Source organism: Oryzias latipes, chromosome 17 (genome assembly GCF_053564925.1).
Source record: "Oryzias latipes strain Hd-rR chromosome 17, Olatipes_Hd-rR_3.1".
In the NCBI taxonomy this organism is placed as follows: domain Eukaryota; kingdom Metazoa; phylum Chordata; class Actinopteri; order Beloniformes; family Adrianichthyidae; genus Oryzias; species Oryzias latipes.
Window position 1 is genome coordinate 35212496 of NC_136253.1, and position 21925 is coordinate 35234420.

At 54.0% G+C, this 21925-nt stretch overlaps 1 protein-coding gene across 3 annotated transcripts; it reads right to left on the reverse strand.

The window, feature by feature from the left end:
• Positions 1 to 1132: 1132 nt before the first annotated feature.
• Positions 1133 to 18880, reverse strand: skila (SKI-like proto-oncogene a). 3 transcript variants are annotated; one of them, XM_023964867.2, is made up of 8 exons: positions 18600 to 18880; positions 16148 to 17320; positions 6969 to 7061; positions 6720 to 6808; positions 5942 to 6078; positions 4894 to 5237; positions 4502 to 4732; positions 1133 to 3861 (listed from the first exon to the last, which is right to left on the reverse strand). In XM_023964867.2, exons 2-8 carry the CDS (start codon positions 17237 to 17239, stop codon positions 3607 to 3609), a joined length of 2241 nt encoding a protein of 746 aa, XP_023820635.1. In that variant the 5' UTR covers positions 17240 to 17320; positions 18600 to 18880; the 3' UTR covers positions 1133 to 3606. The 3 variants fall into 3 exon arrangements, with proteins under 3 accessions (XP_023820635.1, XP_023820633.1, XP_023820634.1); XM_023964865.2 differs by having other exon boundaries at positions 1133 to 3936; positions 18600 to 18859; XM_023964866.2 differs by lacking the exon at positions 18600 to 18880 and adding an exon at positions 18345 to 18484 and having other exon boundaries at positions 1133 to 3936.
• Between the last annotated feature and the right edge of the window lie 3045 nt (positions 18881 to 21925).

Sequence of the window (21925 nt, forward strand, 5' to 3'; positions counted from 1 at the left end):
TGGATTCATGCGGGGTTGTTTGCCACCAGTGACATTCAGAGCTCATGAAAGCTTCTGCAGGGGTCATCATGATGGCCTCCAATCCTCTCAGTTTAGGAGGAAAACATTGTTTGTCTCCACTCCTCTCAGTTTGCTGGTGTTTCCTCACTACTGTTGATGTTTGGTGCCGGTCAGCAGCTCCACCGCGTCCTGTAGGGATCATGGACGGCTTCTCTGGGACATTTCTACGCTGTGAAGCTGTTCTCCATCGTCTCCTCTGCTGCCTCGCTGTTGTCCGCGTGCTCCTGTTGATGACGTTGCTTCCAGAACGCCACCGCATACGCAGGTGAGGCAGCTTCCTCTGTTCCCTGCATGGTTCTGCAGGCATGCAGCTGGGGACGCGCAACCTCACATTGTGCTGCTGGTTGCATCCACATGAGGGCGGCCGTGGTGCAGCGGTAGGGCGGTTGACCCATGATTGTAAGGTGGCAGGGTCGATTCTTGCCTTGCACGCACATGAGTCGAAGTGTCCTTGGGCAAGACACTGAACCCCACCTTGCCTCTGGTGGTTGGTGGGCGCCTGTGTTTGGCAGCGTAGTGGCCACCAGTGTGTGAATGTGTGTCTGAATGGGTGAATGGGTCGGTGACTGTAAAAGCGCTTTGTCCTTGTAGGTAGAAAAGCGCTATACAAGTACATGCCCTTTAACACATCATAGTCCCTGGGAGTTCTTGCATCCTGCACGTCCTTCTCCCCCTCTGACTCGTTTTCTGGCCGAGCTTCTGCTCCCTCCTGTGGATGTGGTCACACCTGGAGTGGACTTGGATGCAGCAGCGCTCCAGACCTTTGAGTGGAAATGTTCATTCAGCTCGTTCAACAACTGCTCACTAATGAAATGTGTGAATAAATCATGAACACCAGTGGGATGGAAAAGTCCCGTCTAACATCAAAAGAGAACTTCTTATGGAGGTTTTTCATGCTGAGCGTCAGCAGGGAAAAGTCACTCTATTATTTCAAGCTCTAGCCTCTAAATGACAAAATACAATATTCCTTAAACATTAAGTGAGAAATAAAAGTGTGATATTTAATGATTTGTGGTGGATATTCATCTTTCTGTGCAGTACGTTAGAGAGGATCAAAGCACAGGACACGAGCGGCCTTGACACTACAGAACTTTACTTGAATTGGATCCAAGTTCATCGTCTATACAGGGTTTATTTACACCGTCTCAAACCAGGAGGAACATATGAGCAAACATTAAATACAACTGAGGTATCGGCTAAAAGCTTTTACAGGCTCTACTAGTCAGTATGGATGATGGACAGTTAGAGATGCGGTGTCCTGGGTTTAAAAAACATCTTATATCACAACATGAGGTAGGAGAACAGTGTCTCTATTCATGCAAGAACCAAACTCTCGTCAAACTGGAGTTCTGACGCCGCAGAGGGGGGGTCCATCCATCTTTATCTGGATATGTTCAATGAAAATGCAGTAAACAGTGATACGTGTGATCCACCCCCCCCCACCCCCCATCGCTGCCCCTCCAGAGGCTGGAGATGACGGCCCCCCCCCCCCCGCACACACAAAGATCCTGTGGGACTGGTTTGTACTGATCCGTGTCCCGGGGAATATCTGCACTGCACACAGAGGAGAGACCCCCCCCCGTAACAAATGCAAACAATTTTCAGCGTAAAACAACAAAAAATAAATGTATTTTTCTACACGTCTGCTCGTGTTGGAGTGGACAAATATCTGAGTTTCTTTAGAGGGGAAGATGTGAACTTTCACTAATACTGATATAGATGTTTTGCTTCAGTCAGAGGTCAATGACCCCCCCACACAAAGGACATCCAATTAAAGGAGCTTAGACTCCCTCAGGCTGGATATAGAACCGTTAAGGGTTAAAATGTACAGCTTTAGATTCATGCATGTGAGCCTTCCCGACAAAAAAAAAATTCTTCTTTTTTTTTTTGGCTAAAAACAGACGAAGAGTGGCTCTGAGACGAGATGAAGGGCAACGGAACATGCAAACAATGGGACATTTGTCTTTCCTGAAATACAGTTTCTGCAACGCGGCTCTGGGGGCGGGGCTTTTTAACAAAGAGCGAAAAGCCTTGCACTACACTTTAAAAACTCTGCTAAGATACAAATCCACCAAACAGTTGCATCAGTTCAGAAACACGGGAGGAGGAGGAGGGCGGCGGAACCGGGTCTCATTTTCCTATTTGGCTGTTTTCTGATGACCCCCCCCCCCCCATCCCCATCCGCAGTGGGTTTGTGTAGAAAAGCATGAGGTTCTGGTCCAGATTCTGACCTCCTGAAATGATTTATAGAAGAACAGCTAATATATTAGGACTATTGTATTTACAAAGACAGTATAAATCTTTCATTAATGCGTTAAATATCTTCTTTCATTATTAGAATAAAGGTTTCGAGTTTATGGGTTTTCTTCTCCAGCACCGGCCTCCATACCTCCCTCCCCGTTCAGGGTCTGTCACTGAGGGGGGGCCGGGAGGACCAGGATGGAGCACAGTGGGACGTCTATCAGTCTGCATTATCAGCAGATGCATAAAAAAGCTGAGCGTCCCGTTACGCCGTTATTTACACACGGAGCTGCAGCCGGCGCCACAAAAGGCCGCTTTTTTTCAGACTGGATGTCTTCCTGCTCTCCTGAGCCGAGCCCCCCCCCCAGCTGGGTGAATGACTGTGGGAGAGGATGCAGAGAGCAGGGGGGACCCACAGCATTGCCACCCAAGGGTGAGCGGAGGGCCCCCACAACAGCAGCTACCCTTATTCTGCAACAAAAAGGGCTTCCTCTGCAGCATCCAGGCCACCCAGCATGCACTGGGGGGCCCCCAGTGCCCCCCTCCCCTCTTCCCTGGCAGGGGATGTTTGTTCAGCCAGGCGGAAAGCTGGGGGGAGAACCCAAAAGGTTGGACTAACGGCTTCGGCTGTGAAGTTTGGGGGGTGGGGGGCAGCAAAGGATCATGATATGGATAAACGTAGAAACAGCGGCGCGCAGCACCAGCTTTGGCACTAATGTGGGCGTGGCTGCTGGTTCAGGCGGTGACGTGAGGGGAGGAGTCCAGCGCTGCCTGGCCGAGGCGAGAATCCAGACCCTAATGATTCAGGGGGAGGGAGCCACTAGAGCAGTCACTTCAAGCATCACTGATGGCTCCTCCCACATGGGAGAGGGCGTGGCTCCTCGTGATGATTGACGGCATCTGTAGAAACGAGTAAATCGTCTGTTCCGTCGCTGCTGGTTAAAGAAAAACAGACGTGACCCTTCCCTGCGTCTGCGTTCAGTCAGGGAGGGGCTGATGTCCAAAATCAAGTCTCACTCCAGAAATACCAGAGTGGGGGGGCAGAGCGGGGTCAGTGATTGGTCTGTCACTTCCTGTCTGTCAAGCAGCGGTTTGTTCAGTAGAAACTATAAGTTAATTCAAACATACATGCCCACAAATCTTTAAATATTTTCAGAGAGAAGTAGAAAGAAAAACAACAGTAAGTCAAATTTCAAAATAAAAGTCATTGCTGAAATGGGGGGGGGGGCAAGATGAAAGCTCCCTTCTGCTTCAGGATCTGTTTGTCCGTTGAGTCGGCAGAACGGGGGGGAGGAGGAGGAGCAGCTACTTTTGGCCAGACATGGGAGGCTCAGCCAAAGAGGAGGAGGAGGGAGGGGAGTGGGTGGTTGGGGGGCCGGTGGAGGGGGTTAGAGGAGGAGAGGGGCTGCCTCCCATCAGGCCGGTCTGCGCCATCTGTTGCTTGAGCTGGGCGATGGTGCGCTCCAGCCGCTCCCGGGCCTCCCGCTCCCTGCGCAGCTCCTCCTGCAGCTCCTGCCTGTCGGCCTCGGCCCGCTCCAGCCTCTGACGCAGCTCCGACAGCTGGGGGGGGCACAGGAGAAGGGGTTCAGCGGGACGAAAACCAGAACGCTTCGGAGGGCAGAGCCGACCAGAATCCTGCAGAACCAAAATCATCTCTGAAAGCATCGACTGTATCTGAGAACTGGACTGTGTGGCCCCTCCCCTCTGGCGCTTCAACAGGAAGTGGCTCCAAGAAGCCAAACTCCCGCAGACTTCAATAGAGACATAAACATCTCAGTCATTCTATTGGTCAGAAGAACTGTTCTGTTCTACTTGATCATTCTAATTTTTTTTACTGATATTTTTTCTGTAGTTAAAGTTATTCAGGTTATAAACGGACCAATCAGATGCCTCAATAAAAGTAGGTGGAGCCTGTTGGCCCCCACGACCAACGTTCAAAACAGATTTCATGTGGCCTTTAACAAGCTCAATATTGGTGAGAGTGGTTGCCATGGAAATGATGAAAGACCGACTCAGACCAATCGCTGCTCTCTGACAGCGCCTGGCTCCAACATGGCGGCATCCGTTTCCTGAAACCGTCAGACTGGATTGAGTGGATTTGGTTGGAGCTGGAAGGAAACAGTTTCCTGACGCTGCGCTCACAGGGTTCTCAGATACAGCTGACGGTACGACCGTGTGCCGTTCGGGCGCCGCTCCGTACCTGCGCGGCGTAGTGGGCCTCCTGCTGGCGCTGGGCCCCCGGCTCGCAGGCGCAGGCCTGCTGGCGGAGCTGCTCCAGACGCGTCTCCAGCTCCAGCTGCTCCTGGCGCGCCTGGCTGAGCTGCCGGGTCTGCTCGCTGTGGACCGCCTCCAGCTCGCTGCGCAGCTCCCGCTGCTCTGCGCTCAGCTCCCGCAGCCGCGCCGCCTCGCCCCCCCGCAGCGCCTCCAGCTCCTGAAGACACAAGGACCCGTTCAGGACCCGACCTCTGGTACCACCAAACATTCCTGGGGAGTCCTTCTGTGGTTGTTCTGGTAGCCTGTAATGAATATGTGACCCCCCCAGCATCTACATACACCGTTATGGGGGGGTCCAGTGTGTGGGCACGCTCTCACCATCTCCAGCTGCAGCTGCTTGTGCAGCGTGGAGTTGAGCTTCTCCTGCTGCCGGCTGTACATCTGGATGATCTCCACCACGATCCTGTCCTTGTCGTCCTCCGGACCCCCCCCGGCCGCCGCAGCGCCGCCCGTGGAAGAATTTGTGTCCGTTGCTTCCGTTACCGAGGACAACAGCGGCACAGGAGGGGGAGGAAGCCTGTGGGGGGGGATGTGGGCGGCTTTCCTGCAGCCCGGGCTGCCGGTCTCCATGGAAACTGCCGGGCTTTGGCACTCGGTGGCCGAGGCGGCTCCGGCACAGCGGGGTTTGGCCTCCTCTGTGAGGGGGGGCGACGCGTGAAGACCTGAGGAGGACAGCCAGACAGAGGGGGTAAAAGCGGTTAAGAGACAGGAAGTGGGAGGTGTGCAGGTGCGCACCCCCCCGCCTACACCCGACCTCGGGGCTCACACTTTCCCTGCCAAAGCGCTACCGAACCGCCCACCAACTTTCCCCGCGTCGGTGTGGGAGCGCTGAACGCCGCCGCGCGCTGTCCCACAGCTGAGGCTGGCCTCAGAGGTGCATCATGGGAAATAATAGAATGGAGGCATTGATTACATTCACTAAGATCTGGGCGGGCAGAAGTGTGATAGAGAGGCTGAGATGAAGGAGGGTGGGGCTTAAAGAGTAAAAGAAGGGGTCTAGCAAACAGAGGGGGGGTCCAACAGCTGTAGACGTGACTCATCACTGGAGGGGGGGTCACTAACCGCCCGTTTATCACCATCAAATGTGTGTGTGAGATCATTTTTGTACAGGTGTGTTTCATACAAATGAAAAGTCGTCACGTTTTCTTTTGTTCTGTTCACATAAATGCTGAAAAACTTCCAGCTGATCTGGAATCTCAGAGTAAATGTTGGTTTTAGAATCAAACCTTTTTTCTCACTGTAATAAAATCAAATGGAGACTTTTGTAAAAACAAACGTTGGTCTCAAACTGGAACTCCGGCGTTTGTCAAACAGAAGCAGCATTTCATGGACGTGTTTGGTTCTGAACCGCTGTCTGCTCACTCACCCACTGGGGGCTCGTCCGGGGCTCTGTGGCCGTAGTGCTGTCTGAGCAGCGCCCCCAGCATGTCGGGGTTCACCTCCGCCTCCCTCCGCAGGGACACGTTGGGCGCCACCATCTTATCGTAGGTGTACAGGTAGTAACTGCAGAGAAAAGGAGACGCATGACAGCATAAAGATGAAGCAGCTGCTCTGTTTGCTTTGGTGGGGGGGTCCACCACTCAACCTCCAGCCAGTCTTTTAGCTCCTCCAGAGGAGACTACAGGCCCTCACTTCCTGTTTGTGTGGGCTGCACGCCAAGAAGAGGGGCGCTGAGACTCCCTGCCCCCCAAGGGAGGCTGCAGCACTGAACCAGGTGAAGCCTGACAGCTCAGTGGCTCTGCTGCCCCTCCCTGTGCCCCCCACCCCAAAAAAGAACAGTTCTCAGATGTCAGCAGAGACCTGGCCCCCCTCCCCCCTCTCTGTGCACAGAGGCTGCCAGGTGACCAGACCCCCCCACACACACTCTGACGTCAGTCATCAACCACAGCAGCATAAACCCCGAATTCTTGGCTGTAATCCCAGTCAGATTAATGGGGGGGGGGGGGGGGGGGCTCCTCCAAAAAACAAACTTCGAATAAACAGTTTTCTATGGCAAAGACTCCATTACCCAGAAGCCTCAGCAGCACAGGTCTGATCATGTTGTCCCCATGAAAAATGGAGTCTGATTCTGAACGTCAGGGCGTCTGCAGCCAGAGGCATGATGGGAACCTGAGTGTCTTTTGTGAGCGAGTCAGGTGCAGTACCTGGGATGGACCAGGGTGGGGGGTCCTGGCTCCTCCTTGATGTCTGGGAAAACATGGCTGTAGAGCAGAGCGGGGGGAGACGGTTTACCCTGTGGAGCACAAATCATACAAACTGGGAATGTGACACAACAGCAACAAAAAAGACTTTATAAGACACAAAAGACAGAGAAAAAGTCACACACACACACACACACACAAAGACGGTGAGAGGTACAGATGTAGACCGTAGGGGGCGGGGCTTTGACTGACCTTTCTGGCAGGTTCAGCATCGTCCAACTTATTAACAGAGCAGAGATCTGCAGAGTTCTTCCTCACGCGGCCCTCCTCTTCCTCCCCCGTCTTCTGATGTACGGAGAGAAACAGGACATAGGTCAAAGGTCAGACATTTGCTGCAGAGACAGGAAGTGAGAAAGATGGTTCCTGATATTCTACTGAAAATAAATATTCCGGAAACTGTTCACAGAAACGATTTTCAAAACAGGTCAGAGGTCAGACAAATGCCACAGAGACAGGAAGTGACCCCGGAACCGTGGCTGCAGGGAAACAAAACGGACTGAAAGGTTTGGACGGATCCAGACCCGATGATGGTTTGATGATCAGCGGTTTGGTGAACGCTGCAGATGAAGCGCCTCCGTGTTTTAGACTGGAGACGACCCTTTAGACAAAGGAGACGGACTACACGTCCAACTGGGGCGTCTGACACAGAAAAGGCGTGAAAAAGGGTGACCTCAGCGCAGAGGAGGCGGAGACCAGAAGAGCAGAAGGTCAAAAGGAGGCATGGCGAACGCCTCCTAACAGACAGAGGAGGTCCGTGACAGACATGAGGGTCTTCATCATCAGAAGGAAGGAGCATGAAAACTACGCAGGAAAAGTCCTGTGACCTTCTGAGCGAGCCTGCCAGATCAGAATGAGGGATTTTCACAATAAAACCATCAGAATGAGGGATTTTCACAATAAAACTGATCAATCGGCAGTGAGACAAAAATCTATAGAGAGATAATCTGCAGAGCCCCCCCCCCTCCACAGACATGTCGAGTGCGTCAGAACATGCGCCCCCCCCGGCTGCAGGTGGGCCGGAGCACAGGCGGGGGCTCGTCCGTCTGAAAATACTTGTGGTTGGAGGTTTTTCCTTTTTTCCATCCAGGAGGCAGCACTGCAGAGCCGCCAGGGAGGAGGGGGGAGGACAAAAGGAGAAAACAACACTGCGGTGGAAGTTCTGTGGAACCCCCCCCCAGCAGGGATTTTACACTTTGTGTGATTCCCGTTTGTCCTCGTGCATGTGCACGTGCGTGTGCATGTGACAGTAAACCAAGAATGTCAGAACACTACCACCCACACACGTTTATAGCAGAGCAAAGAGCGTGTTGATAATGAGCACATGCACTGCTGTGGCGTGGGGGGGGGGTCACTGTCAGGTGAGCAGGAAGGGCGGCGGGAAACAGGAAGTTTAGGTGTCACCATTCGTTCATGTCTCAGAGGTTGTGGTTTCTGTCTGAACCCTACAGTTCATGACCTAAGTGCAGGTTCTGACCCAGGACGGCCCACTACAAACACAACCCCCCCCCCAAAGGATGAGCACTTCTTTGTGCCCCCCTCCCCACACACACCTCCTGACAAAGGCAGATCCCACTCCGCGCTGAACTCTGCTGTTCTTAATCACCTGCAGTCTGTCGGCTTCACACGCATCACCCCCGAGCGCCGCAGACACACGCCGCCATGTGAACTTCAGTGACCCACTTCCACGGCGCACGTGACATTTCTGCAGCAGGCGCTCATGCAGAGGCAGGAGCTGCAGGAACATCCGTGACTCTGTCTGTGTGTGTCTGCGGTCATTTCTTCAGTTTGGGACCAGAGGACTCGTCCTCCTCTCAGAAAGCAGGAGGAGGCCCCGGCTGGACGCTACACCCCTGAGGCAGAGGAGCCTTTGACACAAACCGACACAGACGGAGGTCCAGCCCCTACGTGGTCACGTGGACTCCCCTCACGCACAGAGACGCTGTGCTATAAACAGAGATGGTATCTCCATACGTGCACGGTAACGGACAGACGTGCACGCACTTTCCTCACAGAAACCTGAGATCAAGCAGAGATCCGGTTCAGAGCAGATCCTTCATGAAGCTCAGAACTACAGAGACCAGGAACCACCTTAACATCAGAGTTCTGTCGCCGACCCCCAGATGAACACCCCCCCTGGAGGAGCAGCATGGTTTCTGCTGGCCCTCCCCACACAGACTGATGTGGGAGAACGAATCCAGAAAGTCATTTATTGGAGGACGTGAGACGCCAAATCCATAAAAAGACGACAAATGTTTACAGCTTAGCTTTTGTCTGATAAGGAAAAGGTTTACGACGTCCAGAACCAGAACCACTGGACCGTCCTCAAGGATAAACAGCAATAAACCGCAGAGGAACCGGCTCTGACAGGTGGACGGCCAGACAAACAGGTGACGCGTGGAAACAGGAAGTAGAGAGGTCGGCACGGCGCCTAAACAAACCAGCAGACGGCAGACGACTGTCTGCTGCCCCGCCCACAACCACGCCGACACATTTACCTCTGAATGGCTGGAGAGACAAATACCAGACACTGATAACCATCAGACACACACACAGAAACACACACGGAAGCCATGACTTAAACACACACAAAACTTTGACCCCCCCATAGCCTAAAGGCTCGATACCCCCCAACATCCAGCCGTTTAACCCTCTACATCAAACACGCCTGACAGCAGTTCCGAGGGGGCGGGGCTTGTTCAGGACTGAGAAGACAGGTTTCCATGGTGACGCTCTCAGGCTTCAATCAGACCGTCGGCACAGGAGACGCCGAAGCTGCGGCGCATCCCGCTGCTGCGTGGGGGCTGTTTGTTTAAGCAACTGCCTCCTGTTCACCTTTGGGGCAAACGAAAGCACTGAAGATGGTCAGTCACAGTAATGAAACTGAAGGAATCCCTGTGCGCCTCCTACAGGACAAACGGATCAATAGGGTCAGATTTGATGCTGCAATAATGAAGCATCAGTCAAATATATTGGAGTTCTGCTCAGAGGTTCTGAAGAACCCTGTGGAGTCTTCAGAACCTCTGAGCAGAACCCTCCTGGACGGCCGTTCTGTAAGCGGCAGCCTAACGAGGCTTTGAAGCCGCCGTATATGTGTCAGCGGCGGCCTCCAGCAGAGCGGCTCAGCGTGCGCGCTCCACTCCCCCCCCCCCAGGACCAGAATAATTACTAAAGCTGTTGGGGCTCACCTATGTGAGAGAGCACACACAAACATGGGAGAGAGCATCGATGTGGGAGGATGACGCAGTTCACTGCCAGCAAACAAATACAGACACGAGCGCAGGCCACGCCCCCCGAGGACGCATCCACTGAGAATGAGGCCAGTGGGCCCTTGTCTTGTCTGCGGATGACTGTACTCATCATCTGAGCTTCATCTGGGCCACAGTGTGTGTGTGTGATGAGTGTGTGTGTGTGTGTGTGTGTGGAGTGTGTGTGTGTGTGTGGTGTGTTTGTGTGGAGTGTGTGTGTGTTGTGTGTGCGTAAGTGCGTCCGTGTGACAGAGAGCTTTAAATGAAAGACAAGCTTCTCTGTTTCCATGAAGACGTCCTGAAATCCTCCGTTTCAGAGAAACAGGAAGGATGCGGTGACGCAGACGCCGTTAGCGCAGGAAAAGACGACCTTTGGCGGGTTGGAACGGTCGGCGAGGACCTTCTTCAAAGAGCAGGTGGCGGCTGAAGCCCACCCGGAGCCGGCGGTTCTCCGTTAGGAGGAACTCACGGCTGGGAAGATGAAACAAGCCGGAGAGCTGAGAGACAGGAGGGGGGTGAGGGAGGCGGGGGAGGCGAGCGTTGCTAAGCAGAGTGAGAGCCGAGCGAGGCTGCCAGCACGCCAGCCTCACAGAAATCACAAAATGGAGACAGGCCGACCTGCTCTCTGAGCAACACGTTCACAGCTTCCACTGACACGCCTCCCAGCACAGGAGGAGGCTCCTTATGTCAGAACATCCCATAATGTCTCGGTGATGTTCAGCAGCCCCGTTCTCCACTGCGCCTTCTCGGAGGAGCCTCTGGAGCGACCGCTCCTCCGTCTCCCCGCAGCGCCTCCCCCCGCGCGTTTGAAGCCTCTGCTGCTCCTCTCTGCAGGAGCAGAGTGTGACCCACTCTGCCACGCAAACGCTGCAAATGTGAGCGTGACCCTCCCTCCACTTCTAAAGGGGGTTTCAAACTTCTGAAGTGAATTTAATCTCCAGACTCCTTCGTCTGGAGGAGCAGCCGGGGAGGCGCGGCGGGGTTTGGAAAATCTCATTACAGTTGAGTCAGAGCGCTCAGCCGACACACCTGGTCGAAGATCAAACAGGTGATAAATCGCTGGCCTGGCTCCTCGGGGAGCTGGGAGCAGCATGGAGCTCCGTGACTCAGTCAGCAGGACGGAGAAGGCGGTGGGGGGGGTGGGGGGGTCCTGTGCATGTGTGACCCCCCCGACTGATGGAGGAGCGCAGACGCATCTCCTGCAGCTTCCTGTGACTCATTCGTCTGAGTCAGGACGCCGTCAGCGTCTTGGTGTCTTTACTGAAATAGTCAAATCTGTCTTCAGGTGTGGGCCGCTCCGCTTCACTGGGATATCTGCTGCCCCCCCCCCCCTCAAAAGCTCAGCAGCGGAGCGATGACTCACTGCGGCCGGCGCCGGCATCCGGATGCCCGTCGTCACAGAGCGGCCCTGTCACAGCCGCTGGTTGAGCAAGGGCAGAAGTAAAACGGCGAGCGACGCTGCGGTCTTTGAAGGGGAAAGTCAGGGTTGATAAGCTTCTGGGGGGGGCACATCTCCCCAGCAGGAGCGTCGGCCATTTCCCCGCCAGAGTCAACATCCAGTTTGCAGACACGCAATCTGCATAAAAATCCATAACTGTAAAGAAGACCACTCACACAGAGAGCTGAGAAGAAGCAAAGGATGATGGGAAACCACAGGGAAACTTGGCTCCACCTGAGCGGAGCCGGACCCCCCAGTGATGTGAGGCAACACGGCGGCATGTTTGCATGTGTGCGCCACGATCCCCATGAGTGGCAGCGCTGCAGGTGGGAATAACGGCGTGAAAAACCCATCAGCGTGCAGAAGCGGAGCGCCGCCTTCAGCCGGCCCCGAGCAGCATGGAGGTCAGGGCTTCGGGGCATTTGATTACCTGTTCCTGTCTGGGGGGGGCGGGGCCCTTAATGTGGCATTAAGAGCGAGTATTTGGTGAAAAACACAGTCGCCGGGGGAGGGGCGCATATCTGTTTGCAGCCGCGTTCCTGCAGCTCGTCTGCATCGAAACGCCTGACTGCAGCGCAGACACACTTCTATCTGCGCAGACTCTTTCCTCAGCTCGTGTGTTGAGTCTTGGGGGGGGGTTGCAGGACATGTGGCTGGGACGGGCGGGGCTCCTCCCCTCTGCCTGGACAAATCCATTTTTGCGGCCTCACCACCACCGGCATGCAAACACGGAGGGGGGGCTTGTTGCAAGATAACGAGACTCGGGTGGGAAATACGTCTTGTTTTGTGGGACGGGACGGAAAACTGCCCCCCTCCCCCCTCAGTGAGCTCCGTAATACTGACCTGATGGTGACATACCAGAGGCCCCCTGGTTCAGCCCCTCCCACCTGAGGGGCCCCTGTGAGCCCCTTCAGAGCACTGGAGTGGACACGAACACCCCCCCCCCCTCACAATGATCGCGTGTCATATGGTGCTGGTTATTTAAGGGGGTGTTAAGGAGAAGTTTCTCCTCCACCTCTAAATGTTAGAAAACCCAGAAAACCGGGGGGGGGGGGGGGGGGGGGGGTCAAGTTTCCTCTTTTATTCCATTCATCCTCATGCAGGCATGACCTGGGGGGGGGGTACATGGACAACATTCTTCTTTGGGGCAAAATCAAGGAGAACGTCTGAACACAAACAGGGAAGAGTCCAGAACCAGCCCCCCCGCCAGGCTGTCTGCCTGTCCGTCTGCGTGTCGTCTGCGTCGTGGATATCAGGTCATTTGTCTGTTTCCTGCGTTTTTGTCTGCGTCTCAGGTGGAGACAAGAACCAGAGGATGACAAAGAGCTGAATGTGTGAAGAACCAACAGAAAGAACGCAACAGAGGGAGAGGATAAACGGTACAGACAGGCAGACAGGAAGACAGGGAGACAGTGAGACAGAAATACAGGCAGACAGTGAGACAGGAAGACAAGCAGACAGAAAGACAGGCAGACAGTAAGACAGAAATACAGGCAGACAGTGAGAAAGGCAGACAGTGAGACAGGAAGACAGGCAGACAGTGAGACAGGCAGACAGTAAGACAGAAAGATAGGCAGACAGTGAGACAGGAAGACAGGCAGACAGTGAGACAGGAAGACAGTGAGACAGAAATACAGGCAGACAGTGAGACAGGAAGACAGTGAGATGGGAATACAGGCAGACAGTGAGACAGGCAGACAGTGAGATGGGAATACAGTGAGATGGGAATACAGGCAGACAGTGAGACAGGCAGACAGGAAGACAGGAAGACAGGCAGACAGTGAGACAGGCAGACAGTGAGACAGAAATGCAGGCAGACAGTGAGACAGTGAGACAGTGAGACGGGAATACAGGCAGACAGAAATACAGGCAGACAGGAAGACAGACAGACAGGAAGACAGACAGTGCAGCTGGTCTGAGGTAATGAAGTCTCTGGTTTCCAGATAGGGTTGAGAGGAAGCCAAAGTGGTGCAGCCGTCTGCGGTCTGCGCAGACGGTGACAGACAGAGGAGGGCCGTTGTTGCTGTCTGACTGAGTCTCACAAACAACAAACACATTTTCCCTGTTTGGACCACGCTGCTGAGTCCAGACGCGCCTGCAGCCTCCCTGCTGAACAGCTGCGGGTTCAAACCCCAAAAACGCCTCACCTCTGCAGGAGAAACGTCTCCAGATGGGAGCCGAACGTGAGCAACGCTCGGGATTGTTTACATGCTGCAGAAACTTCTGGCATGCAGTGAAGTTTCATAAGTGGGTAAAGCCAAAGCCACATGTTCGCAGCTTCCTGCCTTCTAAGAAAGCGGAAAATACCCGTCTGATGTGTCATCCTTAATTATGGGCGACCTTCACCGCCTCGCAGACCAGAAACGTCACGAGAAGAACGCCACCAGTCATATCGCCGTCTGTCCGCGGCGTCTGCGCCTGTTTACTCAGATCTGCACAACTTTTAGGCACAAAGTGAGGATTATGGCGTCCGGTGCTGCAGTCTGAAACAGCTCTGACAGGACGCCACCATGGGAGGAGGGATGCCGCCAGTGAAAAAACCCAACGTAGTCAATGTGAGCATTGACGGGGTGTGTGTGTGTGTGTGTGTGTGTGTGTGAGGGCTCAGACCGACACTGAGGAGGGAGGGGGGGCTCCAAAAACATCTGCCAGACTGGGGAAAAGATGAGTCACAGCACAGCAGCGAGGTGGCTGGACGCCCCCCCCCGACTCCAGGGGATGTTCAGGGTGACAGACGGTCCACCCGCCTCACTTCCTCTTCAGCACTTTCATTACGCAGAAACAGGGAGCACACTCGGGGGGGGGGGGGGGGGGGGGGGGGGGGGGCTTCTGCACACTCATCCTTCTGCTTCAGAGAGGCTTTATACGCCACAAATCACCGGTTTCCTTCAGGTTCCTTAGCCATCATCTCCTGTGGCATTCTGGGTGATTGTCTGCTCCAACAGACCAACGCATGGGGGTGGAGGGGGGGGGGGGGGTGCAGCCAGAGTGGCAGACAGCGCAGAGAGAAGACGACACCTCAGACTGTGGTGAGAGCCGGCCAAGTGTGAGACGGAAACCCAAAGATGTGTCATCCCCGCCTGCAGCTCTCATCGCACGCGCAGCCGCCATGCTCCACGCACGTGCAGCCGCCATGCCCCACGCACGCGCAGCCGCCATGCTCCACGCACGGTCTGGCTGCCGCGCAGCCGCCATGCTCCACGCACGGTCTGGCTGCTGTCTCACCTGTTGTCTGCTTCCACTCAGTTTGCTGCTGCCTCATGTTCCTTTGCCTTTGAGCAACAAGGTCCACCAGAACCCGCAGAGACAGACCATAATAAGCCCTTTGCTGTCACATCTAACTCCTGTGGTGGGGGGGCTCTGCGGGCCCCTTTGCTCCAGTTTTCTCTGCTGATAAAGAAGCTGCAACGGCAACGAGCTGCAGTTCACTTCAGGAGGGACGTAGCTGCACCAACCAGACACAGGCTCCGCCCACAACCAGGAGGATGAGGGGTCAGAGGTCAGAGCCTTTACCTCTGACCTCCGACCGGCACATTTCCTCCTACCTTGTTTTTATTTCCACGTGAAGACAAAACGATAGAATCCTGGCCGTGCTTTGCTAGCAGGTAGAAAGGTCCTTGGAAAATATGGATTTTACAAAATTAAAGCAGGTTTTACTTCTGGTTGCTAGGCAACTCTGGGCAAGGGTTAATAATTAATGACCAAAGTATCAGAAATATTGTTTGGATCATACCATTTTAGTCATTCTGTAAGCATGTTAAAGAATATTCATTCTTTCCTAGAAAGAGGAGCTGTAACCGTGACCCGACCCGGCGGGACTCTGTAGGGGACGGACGGCAGTGGTTACATGTAAAGCTGGTTAACGTGATCGGGGATCGAACCGGCAGCCTGGTTGATGGGGAGTGACCTTCAGCTGACCTGCAGGGACGCTGCAGACAGACGGTCTGACCGGGTCTGCTGGACGGACGCGTCCTCAGACCTGCAGGGCCGAACATTTCAACCCCCCAAACCCAGGAACCCGTCCCCGGGACAACATCAAAGGAACCTGATCCGTCACAACATCAAACCCATGTCCACCTCCAAGACCCTTTGGGGGGGGGGGGCGGCAATCGACTGACCCAACAAGATCGATCTGAGAAAAGTCGTTCATCGACTCAAAACAACCTACAACCTAAATCTTTAATAAACGGTCTCAACAACAGACCAAATAATAATCCATCTTAGTATATATCATCTGCATTGAGGTACGGTAGGATAATGTGACTATGACATAAAAACGACCAATCACAGCGGACGACACACATATATATACATGTGCTAGAATGTTCCACGAATGTTCCCTTTGGATGAACTTTGGGAAACTATCATGTGAATGGATTTGACATTCATTCTAGTTTACTTGTTGGTTTGGACACAGATTTTATTTAACTTGATGATCTGGAAGAAATCCAAGAATCTGGAAAACTGTTCAGTAGCAGGAATTTCTGTCTGAGTCTCACTGCTGGAAGTTTGGATCAAGAGGATCTGGATCCACTTTAGGGCAGAGAATCAGACCGTGGTTCAAACGAACCGTTACACCCCCATCCTTTCACGGAGCCTTTGACCATTAGGTGCAAATGGAAACCAGTCATGGACCCGGTTCAGGGTTCTGGCGGTTCTGGCTCGGCAGCCTTCTGCGGTTCACTTACTTTGTCCGCTGATCTCCGGAGCTGGTAGTTGAACTTCTCCTTGACCTCGTCCAGCAGCAGCTTGAGCTTGGGCTCCTCGGCGGTCCCCTGGTACTTCCTGGCCAGCTGCAGGTAGCAGGGCCACTTGGCCGAGTCGAAGCCCCAGTGGCAGGTCCTCTTGTCGGGCGACTTGTGCGAATGCATGACGAAGGTCTGGGGCGAGAACAGCAGCTGGCACTCCACGCACTGGATGCACGGCGCCTCGGGCTGGCTGTAGAACTGCGGCGCGAACAGGCCCTGACACATGCCCAGACACTGGTGCTCCACCTGGAAGCTGGTCTCGCTCTCCTTCAGCACCGACAGCTTCCCGCTGGGGTCGGGGGGCAGGACGGCGCCGGGACGCAGCAGGGCGTTGCACAGCCGCTGGGCGTCCGTCAGCGTGATGAGGCCGCAGGACGGCGCGTTGAAGGGCAGGATGCCCAGCACCTTCAGGATGTGCAGCTGCTCGGCATCGCAGCGGGAGCAGTACACGTACAGCTCGTCGCAGACGGTGTTGATCTGCTGCAGCGAGAAGTCCCGCAGCACCGAGTTCAGCACCTGCGGCAGGCACAGCCGCTTCTCCCCCCCCACCACGAAGCAGGAGATGGACTCTCCCTCCAGCAGGGAGTGGGTGAGTTCGGTGGAGCTGTCGCAGGGAACCAGCAGGGGCCCCCCTCCCAAAACGGGCGGGGAGGGCAAAGGGGGCAAACCGGCAGCGGAATGCTCGGGGCCGGTGCGGGCCGAGAAGGCGGCCGGGCCCCCGAGGGAGCTCTGGCTGCTGAGGGTGAACTGCGCCAGCGTGTGTTTGAGTCCCGGACTCAGGTCCAGGGCGCTGGCGGCGCCGGCGGCCTGCAGCTCAGAACGGCCCTCGGCGTCGTGGAGCGCCTCCTCCTGCTCCCTCTTCACTTTGGGGGCTTTGGGGAAGGAGTCCAAGCAGCGGCGCTTCAAGTGGATCTCCGCCATCACCCTCTTCTTGATGGGGGCGTCCTCCATGCGCTCGCGGTACAGCCGCTTCATGCTGCCCTTGAAGGAGGTCAGGTCCTTGAAGGGCGTCTTCACGCTGGTGCCGGCCATCCTGAGCGCTCGTGGTAAACGGGTCCTAAAATAGGCGGAGCTTCTGGTAGGAGGTCATGATGCTTTCAGTTCTTCTGGGGCCTGAAGGAAATGAGAAAGACGCATTTTAGAACGGAGGGGGCAACTAAATGCTTATTTTAGCATTTAAACCCCTCCCCCCTTTGGTGAGACGCCCCCCCACCCACCCTAAAGTCTGCATTGAGAATGTTAACAAGAGTAATATTCTCCTCCGTAACCCCCCCCCCCTCTCCCCCATGAAGCCCGTTTCCGGTACTTCGATCACTCCGATAATCGGACTCCTTTCCATGAAATCCGATTATTAAATAAAGCGGTTTCTCTGTTTTCTGCCTTTAAGATGTAAACGTAAACCCCTTTACCCCCCACCCCACCCCCGGGGTCCACTTGCCCCCGCGCTGACCCCCATCAGCGCCGTGAAAAACTATTGATGAAACCGTTAAGGGGGGGGGGGGGGGGTTGTCTGCCTTTAAGACTCTCAGGTTTCACTTAACCGGAGCAGGTAAACAGCAGGAGCCCCTGCACGCACACTGACGCGCGCACACGCTCGTGCTGCTGCAGTACGACGGCCACACATGCGTGATCCTGAACAGGATTTCTGCGGGCTCGTCCCGCATCAAAGGGGAGCACGCGACGCTTCTGCTGCAGCTGCGGGGTTTGCGGGTTTCTCTCCCCCGGAATGACGCTGTTTGTGAGGCCAAACCCACGGGGGGGTTACGGACCTCCGGTCTGCTCGGGACTCCCGCACATCATCTGTGAGCCCGCAGTGAGCCCCCCGTCCCGGAGGTGCTCCCTTCGCTGCCGCAGGGAAGGCACGTACGCGCCATACCCCCCCCCCCCCCTCCCCGTCCGGCACGCAGACAGTCCCGGTAATGACATTCACTGTCTGCACTACCGTCTGCGGGGGGAGCCGCGCTCCGGTGAGCGGGAGGGTCGAGTCTGATCCTGTCAGGCAGAACTGAGGGCGAACAGACTTTAGGAGGAAATCCGTTAAAACCGGCGGGGGGGGGGGTCTTCAGTAACCAGCGAACCCCCCACCCCCGCGCAGCCCAACAGAAACAAACGGCTTCAAAAAGGCAGCTAACTTAACCCGTAAAACGGTCCGACCCGGTTCGGACCGAACTCTCCGACGGTCAGCGGAGCCTCGAGAGGGACGCTGCCCCCGCACGGAGGCCGATACGCCGGTTACCGCAGCGGACCGAGCGTGTTAGCCGCTGATGGAGGGCGATGCGGGCGGCTAAAGCAGGTTAGCTCCCCCCCCCCCCACCACCCCGCCGATGAACCGCTGCCGTTAGTCGGAACCGGAGATCCGCGGCGGACCGCGCGCTCCCCGCCGGACACTCGCCTGAGCCGTGACGGTCGTCCGCGCGCCTCCCGGGTCCTGAACGAGATGCGGCGAGACGCTCCGCGCAGCCCCGCACGTCACAGGCACGAGAGGCGGAGACGTCACCGGGCTGACGGAAACTATGCGGGGGTGTCTCGTCTGTCGATCCGTCTGTCTGTCTGCGCGTCTGGGAGCTGCCGAGGCTGCGCGCACAAACACGCACGCGCGTCGGGTGGGGGGGACGTTGGAGGTCGCAGAAACGAGGAAGAACCTTCCTTTTCTGGATCACAGTAACCCCCCCCCCCCCCAACAGACACGTCACTGGCCTTTAAAAGTAAAAGTAGGATTGTAACGCGTTACTTTAGTTCCTTTAATCACAAAAACGAGAACGCGGAGGATCCGCGAGCAGAAAACGCGATAAAAAGAGATTTAGAAAAATAAAAAACAAGAATTTCAGTGAAACATAGAAATATGTTCGATTATTTGAATCCACACATTCAAATGTGTGAATATTGTTTATGTAACTCCGTTTTTTTAAAGAGTATAACTTCAGAATCATTTTTATGTCTGAATCGTCCAGAAATGTTCTTCTGTTTCTGGAACAAAACCGTGTTTGGACAAAAATCTTTAAGTTTGAAAAACTAAAGAAAATAAAAATTATGTTACTGTTAACATGTCAACCTATGCATGAATTTTAATCCCATGTTGGTAAACATGTATGTGTGTATTTGCATGTCTGTGGGGTTTTTTTTGTGTACATTGTGTTCTTGTTTTTTTTCTCTGACTCTGATGCTTCAGCACTTCGCGGTGAGGGTCGCGTCACGCAGCCGCTACATCCGTTTAACGCATTTCCCACGAATGACATTCTGGTCTTTCGTGTTCCATTGCGTCGTTCGTGCGTGTTTCTTCCGTCCGTCGAGGGTTTCAGTCTTTACGTGAATTCAAACTCAAAGGAGAGTTTCTGGACATTTAACACTGTTGGTTGAGAATAATGCAGTTTAGTGTATTTTATGTCGTTTATTACGTAAATCGTGTGTGATTTTTGTGAGATGCGTACACAAATGTGTGTCTTTCCACGACCGTCTCACATTTGTCTGACAGACTTCACTGATGTATAACTTTTCTGAGGCATAAACGGCAGGAATCACCACTGAAAGCACAATAATCACATGTTCATGCCGTGTTCTTAGCGTGGTTCATTCCTGACACATCTGTGAACATTCAACGTAAAAACATTTCTCCCTTTTTCCACGTATGACCAGTGTCGGTGGTGTCTGTGGGAGACGGCCTTCCATGTTGATTCAAGGTAGTAAACATGTTGCATTTAAAGAACCACGTAAACTCCAACCTTCACCTGAAGCTGCTGCCGCACAGCGTCTAAAGGGAAGTTTGCTCCCAAGCTTCATTGAAATATGATGATGATGTTTGCCTGAGGCGACTGCTGGTCATATTTGTTGACATTCTTGACTGGCTGAGCTGATAGACGCTATGCAGACGCTGCGTCTGCCTGTTTAAACATAATAAAAGTGTGTCAGACCTCGTGTCTTCTGCAGTATCTGCGTCCTTGGAGGGTTTTTTTTTTCTATCAGCGCCGACCAGAGTTTTTTTCTTCTGTAGGTTTTGAAACCTTTGGGCTGAAACGTCACGTCAGCCTCTCACTTCAAACCACAAAAAAAAAGAAAAGAAAATCCAGCAACCCTGAGAAGCTCAAAGGTCTCCTCCAGAGCTTATGGGGTTTGGTTTGTCCCTCCTGGGCTGCTGTAGAAAGATGGCGGTCAGTCAGGTCAACCCTGAGACGTTTGTTCACATACTGTGCTTCTGGAAATGGACTTTATGATGGACACTTTCACACTACGACACCCATAGAAGCTGGTTTCTAATCCCAGAATCCGTTTCTGAGCGGATTGAAGTTTTCTCTGGAAGCGGCGGCGGCGGCGGCGGCGGGTTGACGTGACCTCGGCCCACGATTCCTGGAGGAATTGCCTGTAGATTTGTCTCATCTTTTTTATCAATACAATCATGTCAAAAAAAATGACAGCGCCCCCCCATACACACCCACACCCACCCTATTGAGCCGTCCTCTTTAAAAGGTCAAAAGGTCATCCAGCAGGTCTGCTGTGTTTTCAGGAATGAAGGGAATCCCTGGATCTCAGGAATTCTGGGTAAAAGAAGTGAGCGGAGGATCTCCAAACTGGAACGATAAATCATTTATTTATGCAGGAACTGTTAACACCCCCCCCCCCCCCAGCCTGATGTCTGTGAGGCCGCAGAGGCTTGATAAAGCTCTGATAAACAACAGTCGGCCTCTCTGGCTCAGTCTTTGACAGCAAGGTCAGCAGTTGTATTATGAAAGCAGATGTGTGTGTGTGCGCCCCCCCCTCCACCCCCCAGCCCAGAGAACAACAGGAGGGACATTGATTTTCCTGTAATAACATCACTCCAGGCTGCTGCGGGACTAAATGAATCTCATATGTTCAATAATGAGAGATGCGCTGATTGTTCATCAGGGCTTTGAAGCACAAAGCTGAGGGACGGCGTGGACAGGCGGGGGGGGGTAGACAAAGCATGGCCGACTGGCGCTTTGATAAGAGTCTCCATTAGCCGGCGGGCTGTCGAACTGTTATTGGACTCGGTACTAAGTGGACCCTCGGGGCGGGAAGCTCGCAGTTGTTTTAATACATCTGGTCTGGGATCAATGGGAGATATTGAAAGGTGTTCAGCAGATGTATGAGGGACACACACACACACACACACACACACGTCAGCCGTTTCTCTCACAGAATCCGTCTTATGGCAGCTTTTTCCTTTCTGAACCCTCAGTGCTGCCTTACAGGCCGCTCGCCGCCAGCAGCTTCCTGCCAGCACCTGACCTACATTCAGAGATTTCATCCAAAACTTGGAGGAGCGCCGCTGCAGCAAATTCAAGTGATTTCCACGATCCAAACAGAAAATGTCCTTCTGGATTCTTGCTTGGAGCTTTTTAAATTCATAAATTGGATGTCTTTGACACTTTTGATGGTTTGAAAGCAACTAGTCGGTTCAAAAGCCGCCTGCTTCTTCATTCAGATTCCTGCACCTTCCTACTTCCTCCAGGAGTCTCCTACAGGAGGCTGTTGGAGGAAGAAGGAAGGTGCAGAAGAGAAGAACAGGAAGCAGGAGGGAGCAGGAGTCTCCTGCTTCCTCCGGAGCGCCGAGGTCTGCGCCTCCTAATGAAGATTTCATGTCCAGATCAGAGCTGCACGGCCTCCAGAGGAACGCCTGGTTCTGTTCGGCTCGTGTTTCCTGTGAGCTCATTCTGGAACTTTCAACATCTGCAGATGTTTGGGGTCAACAGAGCTTTTTTTTTT

What these genes read in the sequence shown, in the direction of transcription:
- skila (XM_023964865.2), bottom strand. Translation starts at nt 17,239, where the DNA reads ATGGCCGGCACCAGCGTGAAGACGCCCTTCAAGGACCTGACCTCCTTC. An exon ending in TCCGGAGATCAGCGGACAAA is followed by an intron (nt 7,062 to 16,147) that starts GTAAGTGAACCG and finishes TCCGTACATCAG; the next exon opens with AAGACGGGGGAGGAAGAGGA. An exon ending in AGCAGCTGCAGCTGGAGATG is followed by an intron (nt 4,733 to 4,893) that starts GTGAGAGCGTGC and finishes TTGTGTCTTCAG; the next exon opens with GAGCTGGAGGCGCTGCGGGG.